At 57.0% G+C, this 27309-nt stretch overlaps 1 protein-coding gene across 12 annotated transcripts in view; it reads left to right on the top strand.

The window, feature by feature from the left end:
- Nucleotides 1–26149, top strand: part of PTDSS2 (phosphatidylserine synthase 2) — a 43249-nt gene extending 17100 nt beyond the window's left edge. For 5 of the 12 annotated variants that reach the window (XM_074012712.1, XM_074012713.1, XM_065527722.2 and 2 more), the window contains 10 exons: nt 11931–12013; nt 16076–16143; nt 21552–21686; nt 22039–22089; nt 23084–23197; nt 23335–23453; nt 24210–24324; nt 24398–24543; nt 24715–24900; nt 25250–26149. In XM_074012712.1, coding sequence (XP_073868813.1) covers nt 23090–23197; nt 23335–23453; nt 24210–24324; nt 24398–24543; nt 24715–24900; nt 25250–25412 — 837 coding nt within the window. In that variant the 5' untranslated portion in view covers nt 11931–12013; nt 16076–16143; nt 21552–21686; nt 22039–22089; nt 23084–23089 and the 3' untranslated portion in view covers nt 25413–26149. The remainder of the gene's footprint in view (nt 1–11930; nt 12014–16075; nt 16144–21551; nt 21687–22038; nt 22090–23083; nt 23198–23334; nt 23454–24209; nt 24325–24397; nt 24544–24714; nt 24901–25249) is intronic. The other 7 variants (XM_074012717.1, XM_074012716.1, XM_074012714.1 and 4 more) reach the window with 2 other exon arrangements.
- Nucleotides 26150–27309: the final 1160 nt, after the last annotated feature.

A 27309-nucleotide genomic window follows, 5' to 3' on the forward strand; every position in this document is an offset into this window, starting at 1 on the left:
TTTTCGAGCCTATAAATCAGTCTTGAGTTTTCTGCACTGCGAGACTCTCCTCTCGCATTGCTCCTCCGACGCGCTCCCAGGGTGTGTCTGCCCAGGGCTGCCTCCTGCCCAGCAAGGCCGCCGTCACCATCAGGGCTTGGTCCCTGTTTGCTCCGGCGGGAGGAGGCCGGAGCAGGGTCCGGAGACCAGCACCAGGGTGGGGACGGAGGTGGAAGGAGGCATTGGAGGCCTGTTGGTGCTGGGGCCACAAGTCGGCTCTGGTTGGCGGGAGCCCGGGGGTTTGTGGGACTTCCGCTGTCCCTACAGCTCTCGGGCCAGCACTTCATTTTGTAAAGCAGGAGTCTCGATGTCTTCGTGAGTGTTGGATGGCGTGATGGGTAGGCATGGTACAAACGTCGCCACGCTTGCATGGGCGTTGGTAGCCCTGTTTGCCCAATGACTTGCCACCAGCCCTGTGGGCTCTAGAACACAAGCACGCCCAGTGCCCTGTCTGTAGGCGACCGGGATGCTTTAGAATCACGCACAGCAGACCTCATAACCGAGCCCCTCTCCCTGGGGGCAGTGGGGCATTTCTGGTTAGAAATTGCCATTGGGGTGCCTGGACCCAGGGCTGTGTGGCCTGCTCCCCAGAGGAGCTCACCCTCCATCCTCACCTGGGAGGCGCAGGTGGCCTCTCCTGTCCTGGTCTCCCTACCCGGCTCCTGGCTGCATGCTCTGTGGGTTCTCTCCCACCTCACTGCCATCCCTCTCCCAGTCAGCTTTGCCGGCCCTTCCCCTTTCCTGCCAGCTTGCTCCCAGGCCTGGCCTGGCCAGCGCCTCCCGTCCTGCAGGCCCAGCTCACTCCTCCTCCCTTTCTCAGGCAATCCCAGCAGGGGTCACGTGCAGAACCTGCAGGCCTGGTGTGCACTGGGTAACTAGGCTCCAGAAATAGATGAGGCAGCATGTGCCGTGCCTGGGGCCCCTGGACCTGTGGCTCTGGAGGCAGCGAGGCAGTGGGCAGGAGCCCCATGTATGCCTAGAGGGAGCTTTCAAGTAGGACTTGGTCTTTCTTGAATTCATCCATCAGCACCTGGCTAGGAGGGTCTGTGGCATCTGCCGGGCACAGCAGGGCAGGTGGATTGGGAAGCAGGACTGGGTCTCACCTCAAGTGTCCCACATGGCAGGAACTGTCAAGAGCAGGAGTACAGGGGGTGTCTTGGGAGCGCTCCCCGAAAGCATTCACCAGGCCCCCACCAGGCGCATCACAAAGCCTCACCACCCCAAGTCAGACCCTGCCCTCCCAGGCCTGGGTCCTGTGGGAAGCACTGGGTGACCCAGACCCAGAGGGGCCAGGAGCTTAGACCCCTGAGGGGGCAGCAGCGGAGGGCATGTCCCCCACTTCACCCAGCGCTGGCCTCTCCTGAGTGGCCCCCGACATGAGAGGCTGGGTTCTGCCATCCTGTCCTCTACAGCAGGGAGCCCCTGTGTGTGTTCACTGAGAGGGGCCAGGAGACGGGAATTCACAGGGCCCTGGGCATTTTTCTCTGAGGTTCTGTTTTGGGGACACTGTATGTGCTCCCAGCTCACATTCTCTGCCCCCCTCACCCTCTTTGAGGGCACAAAAGAAGCCACCCATCCTCTGCTGCTGGCACCTGGAACCTGCTCCGGGCTCCTTCCTGCAAGGCTCGGCTGCTGTAGGTCACCCTGGCACTGAGCGTGGCTCTGCGGCTCCTTCCAGTGAAATTGCCGTGGTGCACCTGTCCCGAGTCCATTCTCATGGCCTGGACCCGCACTGCTGCACACCAGGAGCCCAGTCACACACACGCACAGGGCGGCCACACACACACAGGGTGCCCACACGCAGGGCGCCCACACGCAGGGCGCTCACACACACAGGGCGGCCACACACACACACACAGGGCGGCCACAGACAGGGCGGCCACAGACAGGGCGGCCACACGCAGGGCGCCCACACGCAGGGTGCCCACACACCGAGTATCCAGGAGGCTGGGGGGGGGCTGGTTTACTTTTAATACGAGAATTATCTGATGTCCTCAAGGGTAGATTTCTTATGTAGAAACTACCTTCTAGGCCGGGCGCAGTGGCTCACGCCTGTCATCCCGGCACTTTGGGAGGCTGAGGCGGGCAGATCACGAGGTCAAGACATCGAGACCAGCCTGACCAACATGGTGAAACCCTGTCTCTACTCAAAATACAAAAATTAGCCGGGCATGGTGGCTCATGCCTGTAGTCCCAGCTATTCGGGAGGCTGAGGCGGGACAATCGCATGAACCCGGGAGGTAAAGCTTGCAGTGAGCCGAGATTGCGCCACTGCACTCCACCTGCTGACAGTGAGACTCCATCTCAAAAAAAAAAAAAAGAAAATACTTTCTAGAAGTTAGGCTTATTTTTTTTTTTTATTTGTTTATTTTTTTGGAGATGGAGTCTCGCTCTGTCCCCCAGGCTGGAGTGCAGTGGCGCAATCTCGGCTCACTGCAAACTCCGCCTCCCGGTTTACACGATTGTCCTGCCTCAGCCTCCTGAGTAGCTGGGACTACAGGCGCCTGCCACCACGCCCAGATAATTTTTTGTATCTTTAGTGGAGACAGGGTTTCACCGTGTTACCCAGGATGGAAAAAAAATTATTTTTTTCTGTCAACATTGACCAGGTTGGCCTCGAACGTGTAGCCTCGCCTCCCCGAGTGCCAGAACAACCAGCCTGAGCCACCGCAGCTCCCAGCCTTATTTTCTAAAGTTAATATTTATGTTATTAAAGGTAAAAAGTTATAAAACTAGCTAGTGTGTCTTCCTTCAGCTTGCTGTCATTGTTGTTTTTATGCACCTAACAGGTTCCCCACCTTGGGGGATAGTTTTCTTTTTTCCCTGTTTTTTTTTTTTTTTTGGGAGATAGAGTCGTGCTCTGTTGCCCAGGCTGGAGTGCAGTGGTATGATCTCGGCTCACTGCAGCCTTCACCTCCCAGGTTCAAGCAATTCTCGTGCCTCATCCTCCTGAGTAGCTGGGATTATAGCCGTGCACCGCCACGCCCCACTAATTTTTTTATATTTTGGTGGAGACAGGTTTCACCATGTTGCCTAGGCTGGTTTTGAACTCCTTAGCTCAGACAGTCCACCCGCCTCAGCTTCCCAAAGTGCTAGGATTACAGGCGTGAGCCACTGTGCCCGGCCCCGTTTTGTTTTTCTTGAGTCAGCTTTATTGACCTATAATCTGTGTCTGATTCGCGCATACAGCTGATGACTTTTAACGGATTCATACCCCTGTGTGCCCACCACTGCATGGAGGTGTGGAAAATGTTCATTGTTCAAGTTTCCTCTGACCCTGTGCTCAGAGTGCCTCCCTGCGCTCGGGTCACCCCGGCTCGGGCAGTGCCTGTGCATCTGCCTGAGTGAGGGCGGGGTCTGCGCTGCCGGCCCCTGCTCCTTGTGAACGCAGTTTCTCCTCCGGCCCAGACTCACCCGCTGGAGGGCGTCCTTGCTGTGCCTGCCAGTGGCTCGCTGGGGAGTTTCCACTGCGTGGACACGGTACCGTTCACTGATCTGCCTGTGTCGGGGTGACCTTGGGGGAGTGTCCAGCTTTCCTCACCAGCCCATTACATTTTTATCCCATTTTAAACTTAGTAAATTAAACCTCTTCACACATTTTACTCAATAAAATACATGTAACATATATAAATATAATACACTTAAAATATAAATATCCTTACTTGTAATACATATGAAACAATGCATATAAATATACTCATAGAGCTGAAGAATAACAAAGTTGGACACAGACACTACACAATTTCAAGACTTCCTGTCAAAAATACACCAAAATACCGAGCCCAGAAACAGGCACGCCAACTACAGGCAGCTGATCCTTAACAGAGGAACAAAGGCGATTCCGTGGAGAGAGGACGGCCTTTTCAACACTGGCGCCAGAGCAACAGGACATCCACATGCAGATCTGGACACAGGCCTTGCACTTCTCACGACAGTTAATTCTAAATGGATTTTAGATAAGCCTCAATGTAAAATGAAAAGCTATAAAACTTCTCTTTTTGTTCGTTTTTGAGACAGGGTCTTGCTCTGTCACCCACGCTGGAGTGCAGTGGTGCAGTCATAGCTCACTGTAGCCTCCAACTGCTGGCCTCCAGCAGTCCTCCTGCCTCAGCCTCCCAAGGAGCTAAGACTACCGGTGTGCACCACCACACCCAGCTACTTTTTAAAATTTTTTGTAGAGATAAGGTCTCACTATGTTGCCCAGGCTGGTCTCAAACCCCTGCTTTGGCCTCCCAAACTGCCGGGATTACAGATGTGAGCTCTCATGCTCAGCCTTAATTATAAAACATCTTGGAGAAACCACAGGAGAAAGTATAGTGACCTTGGGTTTGGTGATAATAAAATACCAGCAGCACAATCCATGAAAATAAAAACTTGATCAACTGGACTTCATTACAACTTAAACTGTCTGCTGGGTGTGTGGCTCATGCCCCTAATCCTAGCACTTTGGAAGGCCAATCTAGGAGGATTGTTGGAGGTCACAAGTTCAAGACCAGCCTGGGCAACATAATGAGACCCCTCCCCCCCATCTCTACTAAAAATTAGGAAGAGGTAAGTTGGCTAATTGTGGTAGTACAAGCCTGTGGTTCCAGGTACTTAGGAGGCTGAGGCGAGAGGATTGCTTGAACCCAGGAGGTCGAGGCTGCGGTGAGCTACGATAGCACCACTGCACTCCAGCCTAGACCCCAGAGTGAGACCTTGAAAAAATTAAAACTTCTGCTTCGTAAAAGACGCTGTTGAGAGAATGAAAAGGTGAACCACAAGCTGTTAAAAATGTTTACAAAACGTCTATCTGACAAAGGACTTGTATTCAAAATATGCAAAGAACTCTTAAAGCTCAAGAAGAAGAAAGACAGGCTGGGCAGGGTGGCTCACACCTGTAATCCCAGCATTTTGGGAGGCTGAGGCAGGACGGTTGCTTGAGGCCAGGAATTCCAGACCAGCCTGGGTAACATGGTCCATTAGTCTGTTTTCGTACTGCTGTAAAGAAATACCCAAGACTGGGTAATTTATGAAAGACAGACATAGAGACAGATAGTAACGATAAATGAGCATCAAGCCACGACGACAGGAAGGAACCTGAAATCCACGTTTCTAGAAATCCACGTTCCTAAGAGAGAAGGCCACGCACCACGATTTCAGCTCGATGACCTGGAAGAGGTGAAATGATGTGGTAGTGAAAGCATCCGTTGTTTCCTGGGGAAAGGGGAGAGTGGATAGAACGCAGCATGCGTGTGGCAGTGAGGGCGCTCTGTGCTGCACCGTCCTGGTTGGTACACGAGACTGTGCATTTGTCCGAACCTGTAGAACTGGACAACACAAGAGCAGACCTTGTGCAGATTTTAAACATTCATTGAGGACATGGGGGTCCCAGCGGGGGAGGCCGACGGACGAGAATCTTAACTACTGCAAATGCATTCTGTGACCTTCCTGAAGGGTGTTCAGAGGAAGGTGCTGAGTAACTTTGGAAATGAGCAGCGTCTGTAAGGCCAGAGGCAAAAGGAATGACACAGACGCTGCTCTAGTCGATAAAGTTTTTCTCCACAGAGGTGCTGGGTGGCAGCTCTTGTCACTGTGGTGTGTGTGATGGCTGTGGGAGGGGAGTCTCTGGGTAATCAGAGGGAGGAGGAGGGGAGTCTCTGGGTAATCAGAGGGAAGAGGAGGGGAGTCTCTGGGTAATCAGAGGGAGGAGGAGGGGAGTCTAGGTAATCAGAGGGAGGAGGAGGGGAGTCTCTGGGTAATCAGAAAGAGGAGGAGGGGAGTCTCTGGGTAATCAGAGGGAGGAGGCTGGAGTGACCCCTGTGATGGTGGATTACTATTGCACATTTAGCCCAGAAGAGACACAGATGGTTAAACAGTGTGTGTGCAGTGGTTAATGGATACACACGTATCTTGTTGCTCTGCAAGCTGAGGGGGACTAGAACCAGTTATGCTTGCAGCAGTGAGCACACCCAGGCCCAGATCCTGGTTCCTAGTGCCCTCCAGTCCATGGGGCCAGGGCTCTGTCTGACAAGAAATGGCTGATTCTAGCACCGGAACAAGAAATGCCCAGGATCAGCTGATCCTGGCAGTGCCAGGACGTGAGGAGCTCGGCCGGGCGCGGTGGCTCACGCCTGTAATCACAGGACTTTGGGAGGCCAAGGCGGGTGGATCACGAGGTCAGGAGATCGAGACCATCCTGGTTAACATGGTGAAACCCCGTCTCTACTTAAAAAAAAAAAAAAAGCAAAAAATTAGCCAGGCGTGGTGGCGGCGCCTGTAGTCCCAGCTACTTGGGAGGCTGAGGCAGGAAAATGGTGTGAACCCGGGAGGCGGAGCTTGCAGTGAGCCGATCGCGCCACTGCACTCCAGCCTGGGCGACTGAGCGAGACTCCGTCTCAAAAAAAAAAAGAAAAAAAAAGTGAGGAGCTCGGTGAACAAAACCCCACAGTCACAGGATTATGTCCCAGCGAAAGAGCCTCCCAGTGGCCAAAGAGCAACAAATCAATCAAGTAGTATTAGAATATAACCCAAAGTATAAAATAAACATGCACAAGCCCATACTGATATAACTGATTGAATAAATAGAGGGAAAGAGACCAACCGTCCCTGCAGAAGGTTTTCAGTAAATGAGGTAGAGCCCCCGCTCCAGGAGGTGGCGAGCTCCCTGCCCCACAGTGCGCTGCGCGTGGTGACCTCCCTCCTCCCTGCCCCGCAGTGCGCTGCGCGTGGTGACCTCCCTCCTCCCTGCCCCGCAGTGCGCTGCGCGTGGTGACCTCCCTCCTCCCTGCCCCGCAGTGCGCTGCGTGGTGACCTCCCTCCTCCCTGCCCCACAGTGCGCTGCGTGGTGACCTCCCTCCTCCCTGCCCCGCAGTGCGCTGCGCGTGGTGACCTCCCTCCTCCCTGCCCCACAGTGCGCTGCGTGGTGACCTCCCTCCTCCCTGCCCCGCAGTGCGCTGCGCGTGGTGACCTCCCTCCTCCCTGCCCCACAGTGCGCTGCGTGGTGACCTCCCTCCTCCCTGCCCCACAGTGCGCTGCGTGGTGACCTCCCTCCTCCCTGCCCCGCAGTGCGCTGCGCGTGGTGACCTCCCTGCCCCGCAGTGCGCTGCGCGTGGTGACCTCCCTCCTCCCTGCCCCGCCGCGGGCTGTGCATGGCGCCCTCCTTCCTGGGCGTGCAGCACGGAGGGGGCGGTGGGATGGGGACGCTGCAGTGGAGGCGCCCGCAGACACCCCTGGGCCCGGTGGTCAGGTCGGCATCCACTGGTGATGTTCACAGTGTGGCCGATGGTGAGGCTGCTGCCAGATCCTCCCAACCCTGACGACCCCAGCCCGGCCACACAGAGGCACAGCCCACCGTCTCACTAAGGAACGTTCCACAGAATTCCTCACCAGGCCTCCTCCAAACCGCCCAGGTCATCAGAGACAAGGAGAGTCTGAGAAACCGTCCCAGCCTAAGGGAGCCTGAAGAGACAGGACGAGCAGATGTCGAGGAAGAGATTGTTGGTGGGGGTGGATGAAGGGGGAAGGACGTCAGGGGAGAACAAAGGAGGCGTAGGCCTCGGCAGTCGTGTGGCAGCACTGGCTTTTTTTTTTTTTAATGTTTGTTTATTTATTTTTGAGACTGAGTCTCGCTCTGTTGCCCAGCCTGGAGCGCAGTGGTGTGATCTTGGCTCACTGCAAGCTCCACCTCCTGGGTTCAAGTGATTCTCCTGCCTCAGCCTCCTGAGTAGCTGGGATTACAGGTGCCCGCCAGCACGCCTGGCTCATTTTTTGTATTTTTAGTAGAGACGGGGTTTCACCATGTTGGTCAGGCTGGTCTTGAACTCCTGACCTTGCGATCCACCTACCTCGGCCTCCCAAAGTGCTGGGATTACAGGCGTGAGCCACCGCGCCCGGCCAGCACTGGCTTATTAATGGTGAGATGTTAATGGGAAAGCTAGGCGTGTGAGATATGGGAACTTTTACTATTTTTACAATAATTCTGTAAATTTAAAACCATTCTAAAATTAAAAACTTATTTTTGAAATGCAATATATTTGCTTTCCTTTTAAAGCACTTCCCTCATTCTTACCCAATGGACACACCTTCTCAAGTACTTAAGTAATTCTTTTTTTTTTTTTTTGAGACTGAGTCTTGCTGTCACCCAGGCTGGAGTGCAGTGGCTTGATCTCAGCTCACCATAACCTCTGCCTCCCAGATTCAAGTGATTCTCCTGCTTCAGCCTCCTGAGTAGCTGGGATTACAGGCTCCTGCTACCACACCCAGCTAATTTCTTGTATTTTTATTAGAGACGAGAGTTTCATGTTGGCCAGACTGGTCTCGAACTCCTGGCCAGGTGGAACTTAGTGATCCACCTACCTCAGCCTCCCAAAGTGCTGGGATTACAGGTGTGAACCACTGCACCCAGCAAGTAATTCTTATGAACAAATTAGCCTTATAAAGTTGTCATAAACATGTGATGTGTGGCCAGGTTAGAGTCCCGTGTGACCTGGTCTGAGCTGGCCTCTGGGCGGCGTGCCTTGTCGGGGGTGCCATGGGCTGTTTCGGGGAGCACCAGCCTGGGGTGACACGCGCCTGTCGGGCCGATGGCGGCCTGGGGTGACACGCGCCTGTCGGGCCGATGGCGGCCTGGGGTGATGCGTGCCTGTCGGGCGGATGGCGGCCCGGGGTGACGCGCCTGTCGGGCGGATGGCGGCCGGGGGTGACGCGCCTGTCGGGCGGATGGCGGCCGGGGGTGACGCATGCCTGTCGGGCGGATGGCGGCCCGGGGTGACGCGCGCCTGTCGGGCGGATGGCGGCCGGGGGTGACGCGTGCCTGTCGGGCGGATGGCGGCGGGGGTGACACGCCTGTCGGGCGGATGGCGGCCGGGGGTGACACGCCTGTCGGGCGGATGGCGGCCGGGGGTGACGCATGCCTGTCGGGCGGATGGCGGCCCGGGGTGACGCGCGCCTGTCGGGCGGATGGCGGCCGGGGGTGACGCGTGCCTGTCGGGCGGATGGCGGCCGGGGGTGACGCGTGCCTGTCGGGCGGATGGCGGCGGGGGTGACACGCCTGTCGGGCGGATGGCGGCCGGGGGTGACACGCCTGTCGGGCGGATGGCGGCCGGGGTGACGCGCCTGTCGGGCGCATGGCGGCCCGGGGTGACGCGCGCCTGCACCAGGAGCAGCTTTCCTTGGCCAGTGCCCATGTTCCTGTTTTCATTTTTATCTTTTCTGGGGAGGACAGGAGATGATTTCAGTGTCTTTCCACTGAATGTTACGACCCGCTCCATGCACCGTGGAGGCACAGCTGAGGTGGGGCCTGTCTGGCTTCAGGGGGCCCTGGAAGGTACTTTTCACACCTCCCAACCCTCAGCACTGAGAGACTTCGGGAGGGGCACCTGTGACAGGGACGCGGGTCCCACCTTGCTGAACCCAACAGCGAGGGCATCTTTGCTTCTGTCCCTGGAGGTTGACAGCAGTAGTGTGGGAGCTGGGGCCTGGGTGGAGACCGCGTCAGAAACTCTGGTTTCACCTGGGGGGCCATGAATGTCCTGCCAAGGGTGAGACCCTCGGGGCTCTGGGTGGAGAGCAGCACCTGCCCAGAACCACCAGACCCTTGTCCCGGCTGCACCAGGGGCCAGTGGCCTTGTGCCCTCCTCCATCCTCCGTCCTGCAAGCCTCCGGCGGGGCTTGGCCTCACCTGCCTCTGTCTACTCAGGACTTTCAGGACCAGGCACTCCTGCAGGCAGAGAGGGGAATTTCTCGGACTGAAGTTGTTATTAGGTATTTTTTAAGACTGTTGTCTTAAAAACAGATAGCTTGTCTCTGTGGCCCCCACGCAGCAGCTTCCTTCACGGCAGCCACCCAGAAGCAGCCCAGCGTGCGAACACACCGAGGTGTGACTGTCAGCACAGCACGACTGAGCCGTGGGAGGGACTGGGTGATGCAGCGGCCAGGGGGTCTCAGACCCCGAGCTGAGCACGAGCGGAGAGGATGGGTGCATCCGAATGCCTGCAGAGCACAGAACGGGTCCACGGAGCACATCCACAGAGCGGGTCCACAGAGCACATCCACAGAGCGGGAGCACAGAGCACGTCCACAGAGCAGGTCCACAGAGCACATCCACAGAGCGGGTCCACAGAGCACATCCACAGAGCAGGAGCACAGAGCACGTCCACAGAGCAGGTCCACAGAGCGGGTCCACGGAGCACATCCACAGAGCGGGAGCACAGAGCACGTCCACAGAGCAGGTCCACAGAGCACATCCACAGAGCGGGTCCACAGAGCACATCCACAGAGCGGGTCCACAGAGCACATCCACAGAGCGGGTCCACAGAGCACATCCAAAGAGCGGGAACACAGAGCATGTCCACAGAGCGGGTCCACAGAGCACATCCACAGAGCAGGAGCACAGAGCACGTCCACAGAGCGGGTGCACGGAGCACGTCCACAGAGCGGGAGTACGGAGCACGTCCACAGAGCGGGTCCACGGAGCACGTCCACAGAGCGGGTCCACGGAGCACGTCCACAGAGCGGGTCCACGGAGCACGTCCACAGAGTGGGTCCACAGAGCACATCCACAGAGTGGGTCCACAGAGCATATCCACAGAGCGGGAGCACAGAGCACATCCACAGAGTGGGTGCACGGAGCAGGTCCACAGAGCGAGTCCACGGAGCAGGTCCACAGAGCACATCCACAGAGCGGGTCCACGGAGCAGGTCCACAGAGCACATCCACAGAGCAGGTCCACGGAGCAGGTCCACAGAGCGGGTGCACAGAGCAGGTCCACAGAGCGAGTCCACGGAGTAGGTCCACGGAGCACATCCACAGAGCAGGTCCACAGAGCGGGTCCACGGAGCAGGTCCACAGAGCGGGTCCACAGAGCACATCCACAGAGCGGGTGCACAGAGCAAGTCCATGGAGCAGGTCCACAGAGCACATCCATGGAGCAGGTCCACAGAGCACATCCACAGAGCAGGTCCACAGAGCACATCCACAGAGCAGGTGCACAGAGCAGGTCCACAGAGCAGGTCCACAGAGTACATCCACAGAGCACATCCATGGAGCAGGTCCACGGAGCAGGTCCACAGAGCACATCCATGGAGCGGGCCCGCAGAGCACATCCATGGAGCGGGTCCACGGAGCAGGTCCACGGAGCAGATCCACAGAGCGGGTCCGCAGAGCACATCCACAGAGCACATCCACAGAGCGGGTGCACAGAGCAGGTCCACACGTCGGATGCGGGGGCGGATGTGAGCAGTGTGCCTGTGGCCAGGGCTGTGTGTCTGCACGTCCACCAGCCTAAGCTGCTTCTCAGTGAAACCCACTGAGACTCTGGCTGAGGCCTGCCCCAAAGAGCTTTGCCGAGGAGGGAACCCCTCGCGCCCTCCTTCCCTTGAGCCTGCGTCTTTGGTTGCAGCTACAGCTGTCATGCTTCCATCTTATGAATCACAGGAGTCCTGTTGGTGTTGGATGAGTTGACCCCAAAAAGACACAAGAACTCTCTAGAGACACTTCCTGGGGGTCCTGCGTGCTGGATCAGGGAGGCAGTAGCTCCTGACGCCTTCCTCCTACGTGGGCTTTGTGATCGCTGATGGTCACATGGGGGGCGTTTGGTGGCCTCTGTAGAGCGAGTGTCTTCCTGATGGGACACTGGGAACCACCAGCAGCCCGAGCACAAGGGCTCCCGGCCACTGGGCGGGCGGCAAATGTGAGGGCGAATGTTGGGCCCAGGGTGGTGGAGGTGTCCGGGCCTTGCCCGCCCCGGAGTTGCCCAGCTCTGCCCGAGGCCCTTCCTCCCGCCCCAGCATCGGGCCCTTCCTCCCGCCCCAGCTCTTCCACAATGGGTGTCTGGGGGTCCCTGCAGCCTCCCACCTCCCTCCTGGGAGAAGCCTGCACACACTGAGGGGCTGTTTGTTCTTTATTTGCAGAGGTATTGTGGCCAGTATTTTGGTTTTCTTATGTTTTGGAGTCACACAAGCTAAAGACGGGCCATTTTCCAGACCTCATCCAGGTAACTTGCCATTTCCTTCTCCGTGTGCCCCGTGGCAGTTCTGTTCTGAGCAGCCATCTGTGTCTGTGCTGCTGGGTGTGAGTGTCCCGTCCTCCCCTCCGCCCGGCCCTCCCCAAGGTCTCCAAGGCCACTTCCCACGTGGACGAGGACGTGGCGTTCTCAGCTGGCCGTGTGCTCCTCCTCCAGCCACCAAGGGTCCCTCCAGGCCTTCTCTGGCCCTTTCACTCTTCCCTGTCCAGGGCTCTCCGTCCCTTCTCTTCCTGCTTCTGCCTCCTCTTTCCACAGACCCGGTGGCAGAGGGCTCCAGGTGGGGCTGTAAGGCCGGGGACTGCAGACTCCAGGTGGGGCTGTGAGGCGCTGCCCACCCCCTGCCCAGCACATTCTGCCTCGGCCTCCACCCCACCTTATGGCCCTGACTTCTAACAAACCCTCGTGGGCCAGAGCTTCCCCCAGTCTCAGTGCGCTGTACCCACGTCCCACCCCAGGGAGGGGCTCAGGCTTCTGTAGGGTTGGTGGTTTCCCCAGAGTGGCCACACGAAGTAATTAGAAACATAGTTTCTGGTTCAACAGGAGTAGGTATTATAGGAAATTTCAAAAATGCAAAAAATACTTAAAAATAAAACTACCCACAAATAATAACCACTGTTAAATTTTCACGTTTGTGTATATGGACATATTCACGACCTCGAAAGACTGGAATCCTGAACGTGTGGCTTCGTGCGTTCCCCACTTCAGGTTCAATAACTTCAGTCATTTTCTTATAATTTTTTTTTTTTTTGAGACGGAGTCTTGCTCTGTCGCCCAGGCTGGCGTGCAGTGGTGCGATCTCAGCTCACTGCAAGCTCCACCTCCCGGGTTCACGCCATTCTCCTGCCTCAGCCTCCCGAGTAGCTGGGACTACAGGCGCCGCCACCTCGCCCAGCTAATTTTTTTGTATTTTTAGTAGAGACTGGGTTTCACCGTGTTAGCCAGGATGGTCTCAATCTCCTGACCTCATGATCCACCCGCCTTGACCTCCCAAAGTGCTGGGGTTACAGGGTAAGCCATTGCACCCGGCCCTTCCTTACTGATTTTTTAAATGACTTTAGTCATTTAGGTTTAAATGACTTTAATCATTTCCTTACTAATTTTTTGACAGCTGAAATTTTAATGACTGCTTGTTTAGCTGTCATTTGAATGTACTACATTTAACCAATTTATTTAAGCCATAATACTGTATATTTAGAAAGTTTCCAGTTTTATTTTAATAAACTAGGCTGTGGTGAATTTTTTCCCTATGCTCTGTGTAAATATCTGATTATTCATTTAATAAAATGTCCCAGAAGTAAGTATTGAATTATAGGACACACACAGTTTAAGCCCGTGATACGTGTTATAAAATTGGCCTCCAGGAGAGCGGCGTCTGCCCCGGGAGAGCGGCGTCTGCCCCAGGGTCAGCACCATGGTGGTGAGTGAAGCTTCCCCATCCCCAGAGGCCCTGAGCGGGGAGCCGTCCGGTGACCCAAGCAGGCTGGTCTTGCTGGCCGCTTCCTTGCCCAGGGCCTTGAGAAAGGGCTCCTTGAGTGCCTGGTGGGCCGCTCTGCTGACTGACAGCTGTGTAGGAAGGGCCCAGGGCTCTTGTCTGCCCAGTCAGCTGAGCACAGACGGTCTTGCCTCAGACGGGTTTGGATTGCTCAGCAGAGCAGTGGAAAGTGCAGCGATAGTCTAAAAACTGCCTGTCACACAGTGAAAAGCCTGGTGCAGTTACATGTTTGTTGGGTGGATTTGGAGGGAAGAAGAGCTGCCGGAAGCTCAGCCAGTGGCCGTCCTTGCTTGGAGATGCACCAAATCCCTCCTGGGTGCCGGCATCACCGGGTGCTGGGACGCAGCCGTGAGTGGGGCAGACTGGTCAGCAGGCAGCAGCTTTTCCTGGCATGTGGCCCCGGCACAGGGAGAGACTCCCGGGAGGTCCTCAGCTCCGTGCAGTCTAGGAGCTCCGGCTGCAGGTCCCCTGGTGGGATGTGGAGCATCTGGGCCTGAAGGTCTTGATGCTTCTGAAAGCTCCAGCCATGGCTCCTCTGAGCTGTGGCTTGTCCCCTCCTGCTGGGCAGGGCTGGGAGTTCCCAGGGTGTTCAGTTTTGGTTTGAGCTCTGCTCTACCTTTCTTCTGTTAGTTTAGTTTGCTTGGCATAAATTCCACGTTACTTTGCCAGTCTTCAATTTACTGATGGGGAAACTTGTCCTGGAGCCACCTTCTTCCACGTGTCTTGTTAACTTGGGGGCCGGCAGGGAGCCCTCAACCCTCTGCAGTCACAACACATTGAAGTGGACAAGTGAATCCTGTGCAGCGGAGGTTCTGGGAGGGGCAGGGAGAAGGGTTCTCCAGAAAGGTGGTCCCTGTGGGCTCTGCCCACCTTCTTCCCACTCCCCTGGGTCTGGCCCAGGAATGCCCAGTCCGGCGGCTGTAGCCGTAGCCATTAGCGACTGGGCCTCATGAGGAAGAGTGGAAATGAGCCCAGCCCGGCCGTGGAGGGAGCCGCTTTCTTTGGAAACTTGAGTTGGCTGCAGCTCGGAGGGAGGCGGAAGGTCCTGGGCCACTGAGACGGGCACCCCTTCTGTGTAAACTGCATTTTCTTCCTGGCTCCCTCTGAAGGCTGAGTCAGCCACAGTGTTGCCAGGGCTGCTGAGGCTGCCTGTCTGTCTTTCCCCTGTGGTGTGATGTTTAGAAAGGCAAACGAGCGCTGGGGGCTGGAGGTGGCCCTGGGGTCAGGGAGGTCTGGAGTTGCTCCGGGGAGCGAGGCAGGAATGCAGACCAAGGGCCTGCTGGGTATTCGGGGGCGGCAGCCTGGTGCTGGTCACATGTGAAGCCTGAGTGGGGAGAGGAGTCCGAGATCACCTTTCTGATCTGGGGCCTTCCCCAACAGGAGAAATGTGAGAAAGATTCGACTCAGCAGTGGCGGGGAGGGAAGTTAGCCCCGGACGTGGTGACCTGTGGCCCACTCAGAACATTGTGGTTTCATGGGTATAGCTGTCCCCTCAGAGAGCGCCGGCAGGCCGGGCACCTGCTCCGGAGGTGTCCCCTTCAGTCAGTGTCGGGCGAGGGCTGCCCCAAATTAGTCTCACCACGACCTTTAGCTCTTGGGCCACTGGGAAGTGTTCAGGTTCTCACCCCGCACGTGAGGAATCAGTTTGTGATCTCAGCTGTCTGTCTTGGGTCCCAGACCTCCCTAAGCAGCTTTTCCTAAGAACACCAGGGCGTTTGTATTTCCTGCCGATGGAGGGCGGCTTTTCGTGAGCCATGGTGGCCGTCTTCCCCTGAGTATGTCGGGGCCTCCTGCGTTTGGTCCTAAAACCTCACGTCTGCGTGTCTTGCCATGAGCTGCTCGGAGCCGTGGGAAGTCAGGAATTGAGGGATGGTTTCACATTAGAAGTCTATTAACGTAACTCATCACATCAACATGAAAAAATTAATCCCCTTAAATGCAGAAAAACAAAAATTCATATTCATCTATGACAAAAACTTAACATACTGGAATTTAAAAAAATTTTTAACATGATAAAAAAGTATCCTAGTCTGGGCAACATGTCAAAACCCCATCTCTACAAAAAAAAAAAAAATTAGCTGGATGCGGTGGCAGTCACCTGTGGTCCCAGCTACTCAGGAGGCTCAGGTAGGAGGTCACTCGAGCCAGGAGGCAGAGGTTGCTCCAAGGTTGCGCTCCAGCCTGGGCGACAGAGACTCCATCTCAAAAAGAAATATCCACCAGAAACCTACCCCAGACTTCATGGCACAAGGTTAGAAGCGTCACTGGTGAACAGGACAGGGATGTTTGCTGACTGATTCTGTGCAGCAGTTCACGGGCCGAAGATTTAAGGGCTGGAATGGAAAAAAATGAAGAAAAAAATTCACTTTTTAGAGGGAAATTGTGCCTAATTCTCAGTTACAGCTTTATAAAGGCTCTCCAGGGACCTGTGAGGGGCCCAGAAGAGACCGGGTGTGAAGGAGCCAGGAGCCAGCCTGGGGCTGAGCGGGGCCCGGAGGCCTGGGCCGGGCGCACTCACCTTCTGTCATCTGTCTTTGTAGCTTACTGGAGGTTTTGGCTCTGCGTGAGTGTGGTCTACGAGCTGTTTCTCATCTTTATTCTCTTCCAGGTAAGCCGTGTTTCTGGGTTGGATACCTGGGAACTTAGGTGACGGTCTGGCCCCAGGCAGGGTGACAAAGGAGGCCTTGCCCACCCGGCCCTCGAGTGATGGGAGGAAGCAGGGCCGGACCTCAGAACATAGGCCGAGCCGCAGGGGCCTCCAGGAGCATCTGTGTGGCCCTCGAGTGATGGGAGGAAGCAGGGCTAGACCTCAAAACGTAGGCCGAGCCGCGGGGGGCCTCCAGGAGTATCTGCTGGTGGGGGGCTGACTGTGGCCGTGTAGCAGGGCCACACCTAAGTGTGGACACAGACGAGGGCAGGGCCAGTGGTGCAGCTGCCAGGGTGGCTTTGCCCACAGCTGTCTGAGTGCGGGTAGGGACTGGGCATGAAGGGAGCAGCAAGGGACCTGCGATGCAGGCCAGCATGTGTGTGGCCAGGGCACATCTGGGCCTCAGAGGGGCCCCCAGCGCCCAGAGGGACAGGGTCTTTGTGTCTGTGTTTTGTGGTTGACCAGTGTGGCTGTGTGTGCTGCTTCCCCATCCTGAACACCTTCCGCAAGACGGGCGGGTGCGGGTGGGAGATGCAGCTCCTTTGTAATTCCTGGGTCAGGCTGTGTTGCTGCCACAAATGCTTACTTTATTAATACTCTCTGTTCCGTTTAACTCAGTTTAAACACACATTTTGGGGCTGTCTTCAGGTTACAAAGGACTTTGCTATTCCCAGTCTTAAAACTCTGTCAGTGCGTGACCAGATTTTTTTATCATCATGGCAGAATTGGCTTCTCTGGGGCAGTGTACGTTCTATGAATTTTAGCATTTGTGTGGACTTATAGAAACACAATTAGGATGTACAACAATTCCACTGGCCCCAAAATTCATTTGTGTTACCCCTTGGTAGTCGTACCCGCCCCGACCCCTGACTGCTGGTGAAGGACACTTCTGCCTCCGAGAGTGTCCTATACACGGAATCATGCAGTGGGCAGCCTCTTCCCGCCCTGCACGGTGCCTCTGAGGTTCATCCAGGTTGCATGTGTCTTCCCGTGCTCCTCTTTCTTTTAGTATTTATCTGTTTTTGAGACGGAGTCTCACTCTGTCACCCAGGCTGGAGTGCAGTGGTGTGATCTCGGCTCACTGTAGCCTCCACCTCCCGGGTTCAAGTGATCCTCCTGCCTCAGCCTCCCAAGTAGCTGGAATTACAGGCACCCGCCACCACCCCCCACTAATTTATTGTAATTTTTAGTTTCATCGTGTTGGCCACGCTGGTCTTGAACTCCTGACCTCAAATGATCTGCCCGCCTCAGCCTCCTGAAGTGCTGGGATTCCAGGTGTGAACCGCCCCGCCGCCCTGGGCTCCTCTTTCTTGGCAGTGACAGTTTCTCAGGCTCCTTGTGTTTGGTGACCTGGACAGTTTTGTGGATTGGTCAGGAATGTAGTGGAATACCCCTCAAGTGACATTTGAAATTGGACAGTGTGAGTCCACCCAGGTTGTTCTTTTTCTTTTTTTTTTTCTTTTTTTTTTTTTTTTGAGACGGAGTCTTGCTCTGTCGCCCAAGCTGGAGTGCAGTGGCGCGATCCTGGCTCACTGCAAGCTCCGCCTCCTGGGTTCACGCCATTCTCCTGCCCCAGCCTCCCGAGTAGCTGGGACTACAGGCGCCCGCCACTGCGCCCGGCTCATTTTTTGTATTTTTAGTAGAGACGGGGTTTCACCGTGGTCTCGATCTCCTGACCTTGTGATCCGCCCGCCTCGGCTTCCCAAAGTGCTGGGATTACAGGCGTGAGCCACCGCGCCCAGCCGGTTGTTCTTTTTCAAGATGGTTTTGAATCATCTGGGTCTCTTCCATTTCCAAACAAATGTGAGGATCACCCTTTCCAGTTCTGTGGAAAGAACAGGTGGAATTTTTTATAGGGATTGCATCGAATCTGCAAATCTGTTTTGGGAGTAGTGTCATCCTAACAATATTAACTCAGTCCTTGAAAATGGGATGGCTTTCTGTTTATTTAGGTCTGTAATTTCTTCCAACAATGTGTTAGAGTTTTCAGGGTTTAAGTTTTGCACTTCCTTTATTACATTTACATCCAGTTATCTTATTCATTTTATGCCCTTGTAAGTGGAACTGTTTTAATTTTACTTTTGCATTGCTCATTACTAGTGTATGGAAATGTAGCTTATTTTTGTGACTGGTCTTGCATCCTGCAACCTTGCTGAACTTATTAGCTCTAAGAGTTGTGGGGTGTTGGGGTAGATTCTTAAGAATATGCTATAGTCAAGATTATGTCTTCTACAAATAGAGTTTTACTTCTTCCTTTCCAGTCTAGATGTCTTTTATTTTCTTGTGTAGCTGCGCTGGCCAGAACCTGCAGCTCAATGTTTCCTAGAACAGGCAAGGATGGGCTTTTTTTTTCTTTTTTTTTGGAGACAGGGTCTTGCTCTGTTGCCCAGGCTAGAGTACAGTTGTGCGATCATAGGCCTCCACAGCCTCTAACTTCCCAGGCTCAGGTGATTTTCCTGCCTCAGCCTCCTGAGTAGCTGGGACTACAGCCATGTGCCACCACGCCTGGCTTTGTTTTTTTGAGACATAGTCTTGCTTTATCACCCAGTCTGGAGTACAGCGGCATGATCTTGGCTCACTGCAACCTCCACCTCCCAGGTTCAAGCTATTCTCGTGCCTCAGTCTCCGAAGTAGCTGGGATTACAGGCACGTGCCACCACACCCAACTTTTGTATTTTTAATAGAGACAGGGTTTCACCATGTTGGCCAGGCTGGTCTCAGAATTCCTGGCCTCAAGTGAGCCACCGCACCTAATTTTTAAATTTTCTGTGGAGGTGAGGTTTCGCCATGTTGGCCAGGCTGATGTCAAACTCCTAGGCTCAAGCTATCCATCCCCCTTGGCCTCCCAAAGTGCTGGGAGTATAAATGTGAGCCACTGTGCCTGGCCAGATGGACATTCTTACCTGATTCCTGATCTTAGGGGAAAAGCATCCGGTCTTTCCCCACTGAGTGTGTTAGCTGTGAGTTTTTCATGCATCTCCCTTACCGAGTGGAGAACATTCTGTGAGTTTTTCCTGGATCTCCCTTACCGAGTGGAGAACATTCTGTGAGTTTTTCCTGGATCTCCCTTACCGAGTGGAGAACGTTCTGTGAGTTTTCATAGATCTCCCTTACCGAGTGGAGAACATTCTGTGAGTTTTTCATGGATCTCCCCTACCGAGTGGAGAACGTTCTGTGAATTTTTCATGGATCTCCCCTACCGAGTGGAGAACGTTCTGTGAGTTTTTCATGGATCTCCCCTACTGAGTGGAGAACGTTCTGTGAGTTTTTCATGGATCTCCCCTACTGAGTGGAGAACGTTCTGTGAGTTTTTCATGGATCTCCCCTACTGAGTGGAGAACGTTCTGTGAGTTTTTCATGGATCTCCCCTACCGAGTGGAGAATGTTCTGTGAGTTTTCATAGATCTCCCTTACCGAGTGGAGAATGTTCTGTGAGTTTTCATAGATCTCCCCTACCGAGTGGAGAACGTTCTGTGAGTTTTTCATGGATCTCCCTTACTGAGCGGAGAACATTCTGTGAGTTTTTCATGGATCTCCCCTACCGAGTGGAGAAAGTTCAGAGTTTTTCATAGATCTCCCTTACCAAGTAGAGAACATTCTAGTATATTCCTACTTGGTTGAGTGTTTTTATCATGAAAGGTTGTAAGAGTTTTGTTACATGTTTTTTTTGCATCAAGTGAGATGATCATATGGGTGTTTTTCCCCCTTTGTTAATATGATGAATTACATTTATTTTCTTATCCTGAACCAACCTTGCATTCCTGGGATAAATCCTGCTTGGTCGCAGGGTGTGCCTTTTTACATATTGCCGGACTTGCTTTCCTAGCATTTTATCTGAGATTTTTGCATCCATATTTGTAAGAGATACTGTCCTTTAATTTTCCTGGAATGTCTTGTTCTGGCTTTGGCACCAGGGTTTGTGAGGATGTGTCTGATGTTTTCTCATGATTCGTCTGGGGTGAAGGCACACACTGGCACCATCACCATGATGCACCTGTGGTGCTGTGGACCTTGACCACCAGGTGAGGTGTGTCTGTCAGGCTTTCCACAGTCAATCCGTAGTGCATTCTCCACAGGGGGTCACTGGTGCAGCCTGCACAGAGGGGAGTTTCGTTGCCCTCCTTGGAGTGTGCGTCTGTGCGCTACCTGGAACTCTTGTGCACGGGAGAGATCCTGCTTCTCTTCCGTTAGGTATTCCATCACGTGTTTGTTTGTCAGTGCGGAATTACAGATACGTGTCTTACACGTGGATATTTATTTCAGCGCTGCTGTATTTATCATGGTGCCCAAATTCTTTTGCCTTTGGGAGTTTCCACTTGGTTCCTGTATTGCTTTCACACGCCATCACTGAGTTTTTGGCTTTTTGTTTTGTTTTTCTGAGCACATCCTGACTTCCTAGCACTGCGGGATGCTCCAGGCTCCTCCTGTCCACTCCCTACCCCAGTCCTGGAATCAACCCCTTCTCTAAGAGCCCTGGGTCCTTCCTGAATATTAGGGACTGAGACCTGGGTGCTGGGTGGGCTGCGTGGTCCTGGGTGCCACAGCTCACTGTGTGCTCAGACGTCTGTAAATGATGTAAACCTCCCTTGAGGTCAGGCCCAAGAGCCTGCCTTGCCCCAAGGCCAAGAGGTGCATCTGGCTGATGCCAGCGTCTGGGTGAGGAAAGAGTGATGCCCCACAAGGGTGACTTCTGTGAGGGTGTTGGCCAGAGCACATGTGTGGGGAGGGGCCGGGGGTGGGGCTGCGCAGCAGGAACTCGGGGCCCCGTCCCACTGCTGTCTGTCCAGTGGTCCTAGTCCCCCATGTCCTGAAGCCCACCTATGCCCACCTGGCCCCGGGGAGCACAGGTGTGGAGACTTGGGTTGTCGTGCCGGGGGTTCCTTCTATACGCGCTATCCCACCAGGATTTCCCTGGGGTGGGAGGGCTGCTGAGACAGGGCGCTGCCCTCCTCCAGGGTGACTGAGATGCAATTTACAACCATGATCTCCCGGCAGGGCGCAGTGGCTCACGCCTGTAATCCCAGCTCTTTGGGAGGCCGAGGCGGGCGGATCACGAGGTCAGGAGATGGAGACCATCCTGGCCAACACGGTGAAATCCCGTCTCTACTAAAAATACAAAAAAAAAAAAAATTAGCCGGGCGTGGTGGCGGCGCCTGTAGTCCCAGCTACTCTGGAGGCTGAGGCAGGAGAATGGCGTGAACTCGGGAGGTGGAGGTTGCAGCGAGCTCAGATCGCGCCACTGCACTCCAGCCTGGGCGACAGAGTGAGGCTCCGTCTCAAAAAATAAATAAAAAATAAACAACCATGATCTCCCGTTTCAAGTTGCCACCACTAACTCTAGCCCCACTGACGGGGCACTGGCCTTGCAGACTGTCCAGGACGGCCGGCAGTTTCTGAAGTATGTTGACCCCAAGCTGGGAGTCCCACTGCCAGAGAGACACTATGGGGGAAACTGCCTCATCTATGACCCAGACAACGAGACTGACCCCTTCCACAACGTCTGGGTAAGACGCCGGGAGCCCTGAGGTGGATCCCTCCCCAGGTGTGGCCTGTGCCGGACCAGGCACCATCCATGCTCCTGCCTTGCCCCCCGTGCCCCTTGGCCCACATGTGGGGTCTCCTCCTGGCCCAGAGATGTGCTGAGGCCCTGTCCGTTTGGGTGGTACTCACGATGGCCGGGCCCCGCTCTCTAGGCTGTCAGGGACGTGGTCTCCACAGGCCACAGCAGCACCTGTGAGTCCCTGGCCTTCTTCCCAGCGTCTGGCAGGTGCTGCTCGGTTGTGGGTTTGACCTGCCAGTGTGGGGGGTGGGGGTGGCTGTGCCCCAGGGTCAAGGGTCACACCCTGTCGCCCACAGGACAAGCTGGATGGCTTCGTTCCCGCGCACTTTCTTGGCTGGTACCTGAAGGTACGGCACCTCCTCTTCGCGGCCACCCTGCCCCAGTTCTCAGGCCTGCCCTGTCCTCTGGGCCCGTGGGGTTGAGCTCAGGGTGCTCTGAGTGTGGTGGGAGGGTGTCGCGCTGCATCCTCCCTGGAGCCCTGGAGCCGAGCCCGGACCCTGGCCGGGTCCTCACTCCGTCCTCAGGGTGGGGGCGGCGGAGAGAGGCAGCAGGGCAGGAAGTCCCGGCCCCACCTGGGCTCAGGCACTGCCCCGTCCCACTTCTGAGGGGCCCTGTGCTACTTGGGGGGCCAAGAGCGGTACCCGCTGGACCCTGCAGCGCACCCGGCAGCCCCTGCACGCAGCCTCGGCTGGCTTGGCAGAGGGACCAGTACCCCGGCAGTCTGGTGTCAGGCCCCGGGCATGGGGATGCTGCCTTGTTTGCTGACAGTGATAGCATCGAGGCTGCTGGAGGGGCAGCCACCCCGCCCACACTCACCCTGAGACCTCGCTGGGGGGCCGCCCACTCACACTCACCCTGAGACCTCACTGGGGGGCCGCCCACCCCACACTCACCCTGAGACCTCGCTGGGGGGCCGCCCACCCCACACTCACCCTGAGACCTCGCTGGGGGGCCGCCCACCCCACACTCACCCTGAGACCTCGCTGGGGGGCCGCCCACCCACACTCACCCTGAGACCTCGCTGGGGGGCCGCCCACCCACACTCACCCTGAGACCTCGCTGGGGGGCCGCCCACCCCACACTCACCCTGAGACCTCGCTGGGGGGCCGCCCACCCCACACTCACCCTGAGACCTCGCTGGGGGGCCGCCCACCCAACACTCACCCTGAGACCTCGCTGGGGGGCCGCCCACCCCACACTCACCCTGAGACCTTGCTGGGGGTCCTGCCAGTGCTCTCAACTCCAAGAATGTTGCCAGCCGGGGTGGGGGCCGTGTGCACCCGTGGGCAAGGCCGAGCATGGCAGCACATCCCACACTCTGGTTGACCCTGGCACCCGCAGACCCTGATGATCCGAGACTGGTGGATGTGCATGATCATCAGCGTGATGTTCGAGTTCCTGGAGTACAGCCTGGAGCACCAGCTGCCCAACTTCAGCGAGTGCTGGTGGGACCACGTAGGTGCCGGCAGAGCCCCCAGGGCAGTGGGTGCAGGCTGAGGGGCGTTCTCGGTTCCCCTGTGCCCTGCTGGGGTCTTCCTCAGGGGCCCCGTTACCCCCCAACCCCTGCGACGAGTGCTGGCCCCTCCCCGCAGTGGATCATGGATGTGCTTGTCTGCAACGGGCTGGGCATCTACTGCGGCATGAAGACCCTCGAGTGGCTGTCCCTGAAGACGTACAAGTGGCAGGGCCTCTGGAACATTCCGACCTACAAGTACGTCGTGGGGGCTGCAAGGGCAGGGCTGGGTGCGGGTTACCCAGAGGCAGCCTCAGCGTCTGTGCCCCAGCGGACCCCGAGCACCAGGCCTGTCCAGCGTGCGGCTCAGCGGGGTGACTGCGGGGCTTTGCCTCCCGGAACCTCCCGTCTGACCCGTTGTCACTTGAGCCTGGCCGCCCCTCATGGTGGCCACGGCGTCTGACCCACTCACCTCGCTCCTCAGTCTCCGGCCGGCCTGGCTCAGGGGCTCTGGGATCCTTCCGTGCTTCTCCCTCCCCTGGTTGCTTTGGTTATGAAATAGTTGCTGGTACTTTGTCATTATGACTTTGGAATTTTAAAAAGTTACGAAAGTCTAAGGAAAGGCCTGGGGGGCGGGGGTCTCCCCTCCTGCCTGTGGGTGCCCCGGCTCTGCCTGGACACCTCTGCACACGTGGCCAGCTCATGGCGCCGTGGAGCGCCCTCTGAGGCGCTGCGGCCGCTGCTCAGACTGGAAGAGACTGAACAGCAGAGGGCTGTGGGGAGGCAGGGCTTGTGGCTGCGTGGCCAGACCTCGGAGAGCGGCCAGGCAGCAGCTGGGTAACCAGGAACAGAGTCCGTGGCCCGATGCCGCAGGGTGGGGCCGGGTGACCAGGAGCAGAGCCAGCCCGTTGGCGCAGGGCGGGGCCGGGTGACCAGGAACAGTCTGTGGCCCGATGGTGCAGGGTGGGGTTCGGTGGGCTGCCGTCCTCAGGCTGCCGGCTCTGTGGTTCCCAGGGGCAAGATGAAGAGGATCGCCTTCCAGTTCACGCCCTACAGCTGGGTTCGCTTCGAGTGGAAGCCGGCCTCCAGCCTGCGTCGCTGGCTGGCCGTGTGCGGCATCATCCTGGTGGTAAGGCCGGGCTGCCTCGCGACGGCGTGGCGGGCTGGGGGCCAGAGCTGGTGCTCACCTTCTCCTCCCCTAGTTCCTGTTGGCAGAACTGAACACGTTCTACCTGAAGTTTGTGCTGTGGATGCCCCCGGAGCACTACCTGGTCCTCCTGCGGCTCGTCTTCTTCGTGAACGTGGGTGGCGTGGCCATGCGCGAGATCTACGACTTCATGGATGACCCGTGAGGGCTGCGGGGGGCCGGGCGGAGACACCCCCGGGGCGGGGGTCCGGGTGGAGACACCCCTGGGGGGCAGGGGGCCGGGGAGCAGAGACTGGGAGGCTGGGGCCTGGGCAAGGCCTCCTGGAGGACCCTGGGGGGCCCGGAACGCTGAGCCCCCTGCTACCCCTGCAGGAAGCCCCACAAGAAGCTGGGCCCGCAGGCATGGCTGGTGGCGGCCATCACGGCCACGGAGCTGCTCATCGTGGTGAAGTACGACCCCCACACACTCACCTTGTCCCTGCCCTTCTACATCTCCCAGTGCTGGACCCTCGGCTCCGTCCTGGTGCTCACCTGGACCGTCTGGCGCTTCTTCCTGCGGTGAGTGGGGGCGGGCGGGTGTGTTCCGAAGGAGGGCTGCTGTCCGGGTCTCTTGGCGCAAGCGCTGTGGGAGTTTGGTGGTGATGGTGCCTCCTGTCCCTGCTCCAGCCCTCTGGCTGCTTCTGTGGGAGGGGCCTTTCCTGACCCAGCCCTCGGGTCCTTCACTCTGCACTGGTGGATCCAGGCTCCTCAGGGCTCCAGTCAGCCACGGCTGCTGTCGCAGGGCCAGGGTACCCGGCTCCCACCCAGCCCATCCTGGACCTCCACAGGGATGAGGTGCCAGCTGTCCGTGGGGCCTGCAGTGGGGGCTGGTGTGGAAGCAGGTGATGACACTGCCCCCTGCCCCCAGGGACATCACTTTGAGGTACAAGGAGACCCGACGGCAGAAGCAGCAGAGCAAGGATGACCAGGGCAGCGCCGTCGGCAACGGGGACCAGCACCCGCTGGGGCTGGACGAAGACCTGCTGGAGCCTGGGGTGGCCGAGGGCGAGGGGCCACCAACTCCAAACTGACCTGGGCCGTGGCTGCCTCGTGAGCCTCCCAGAGCCCAGGCCTCCGTGGCCTCCTCCTGTGTGAGTCCCACCAGGAGCCACGTGCCCAGCCTTGCCCTCAAGGTTTTCTTTTCCTTTTCTCCCGTGCATCTGGCGAGGCTGAAGGCAAGGGGTGGAGGAGGCCCCAGCACAGCCTCATCTCCGTGTGTACACGTGTGTGTGTGTGTACACATGCATGGCCACCTGTGGTGTGCACGTGTGCTCTCCTCCAGTGCCGGGAGCTGGCTGGCGTGGCAAGGGTGTGCTCTGGGGCAGCGTGTCCCTCAGGAACCAGGTCCTCCCTCCCCTTTCTGCCTGGTCAGCCCCGTGGCCTCTGGCCCACCAAGCTCCGTGTCACTCAGCCACGGCATGGCCCCGGCAGGGACATCACAGTACCCTTTGCACTCCGTGGGCCCCGGGTGCACTGAGGCCTGGAGGAGTCCACCCTGGCTCCACATCCACCTCCGCAGCTCGCGTGGGCGTTCGTCCACAAACACTCCATAGCTGAGAGGCAGTGGATCCAGGCGGCGACGCTGAGCCATTTCCTCAGAGCCTTCCTTTCACACAGACCACCCTGGAGGACACGCGGACGGGGTCAGAGATCACTGAGCTGGCCCCTCCGGGGGGCCTGGAACCCGGATGCTGGGGCCATGACGCCTCTGGCTCCGAGTTGAGGGTCATCTTCACGAGCAAAGAGAACCAATAAAGTGACAACGAAAGTCTGAGGCTTCCAGCCCTCCCCCCAGCTCCCCGTGTCCTGCTTTGGGGTCCAGTGCAGCCCCCCAGCCTGCTCTCACACCCAGCGCCCACTTGGGGAAAACCACAGAGGACGGGAGGCACCGGGGTCAGCCTCAGCCTCTGCGCCTGAGCAAAGACTTGGCGCCCGCCCCGCCCTGCCTCCCAGAGAGAGCAGGTGCCAGACGCAGCCCCTCCCCCAGGCCCCAGGAGGGTCCAGCACCCACCCTCTACTGCGTTTGTCCCGGGGCCGGCGACCACTGGGCAGTGGACACAGGATTCCTGGAGAGGGGCAGCTGCCTTCTCGGGCCACTTTTTTTTTGAGATGGAGTCTTACTCTGTCACCCAGGCTGGAGTGCGGTAGCACCATCTTGGTTCACTGCAACCTCTGCCTCCCAGGTTCAAGCAATTCTGCCTCAGTCCCCCAAGTAGCTGGAATTACAGGTGCCTGCCGCCACTCCCGACTAATTTTAGTATTTTTAGTAGAGATGGGGTTTTACCACATTGGCTAGGCTGGTCTTGAACTCCCAACGTCAGGTGATCCACTTGCCTTGGCCTCCCACAGTGCTGGGATTACAGGCGTGAGCCACCGTGCCCAGCCAGGCCACTATTTTTTAAACTTTACCATGAAAATTTTCAAACACAAATGGAGGGAAAAGGGGTTCCCTGAGCCCGGTTCCTAGCAAGGGGGAGGTAAGGGGTGTCGGTGGCTGGTTGGACACAGCCTGAGGGGACTCCAGGAGCCAGATGCACCCACACTGCCTGCTCTGCCTCAGGGCCCCAGGCTTTAAACGGCTTTACTTTTTTTTTCTTTGACTACTTTTGGGGAAATTTTCAACCCCTGTATGTCAAGGGCTGTAATGTGGAGCATACATGAGAGCAGCCTCCCGGGCTCGGCAGGAAGATGTCCTGTGTGGCCACCACGCCCGGTGCCCAGCAAATCCCTTTTCCAGTCACAGCCACTCACAGCTTTGGCCTCTGCGGCCCTGCCCTGTGCGGCAGGACACACGGGGCCTCAGCATCTGCTCTTTGCAGGTGGCAGCTTTGACCCCTCAGGAGGAACTCCCCACTGTGGGGGCCCCTCTCCCCTCCCTCACTCCTGTGGGACCCCACTGTCACTCCACCCGTGCTCTGCATCCCCCTG

The sequence above is a fragment of the Macaca fascicularis genome, chromosome 14 (assembly GCF_037993035.2).
Source record: "Macaca fascicularis isolate 582-1 chromosome 14, T2T-MFA8v1.1".
In the NCBI taxonomy this organism is placed as follows: domain Eukaryota; kingdom Metazoa; phylum Chordata; class Mammalia; order Primates; family Cercopithecidae; genus Macaca; species Macaca fascicularis.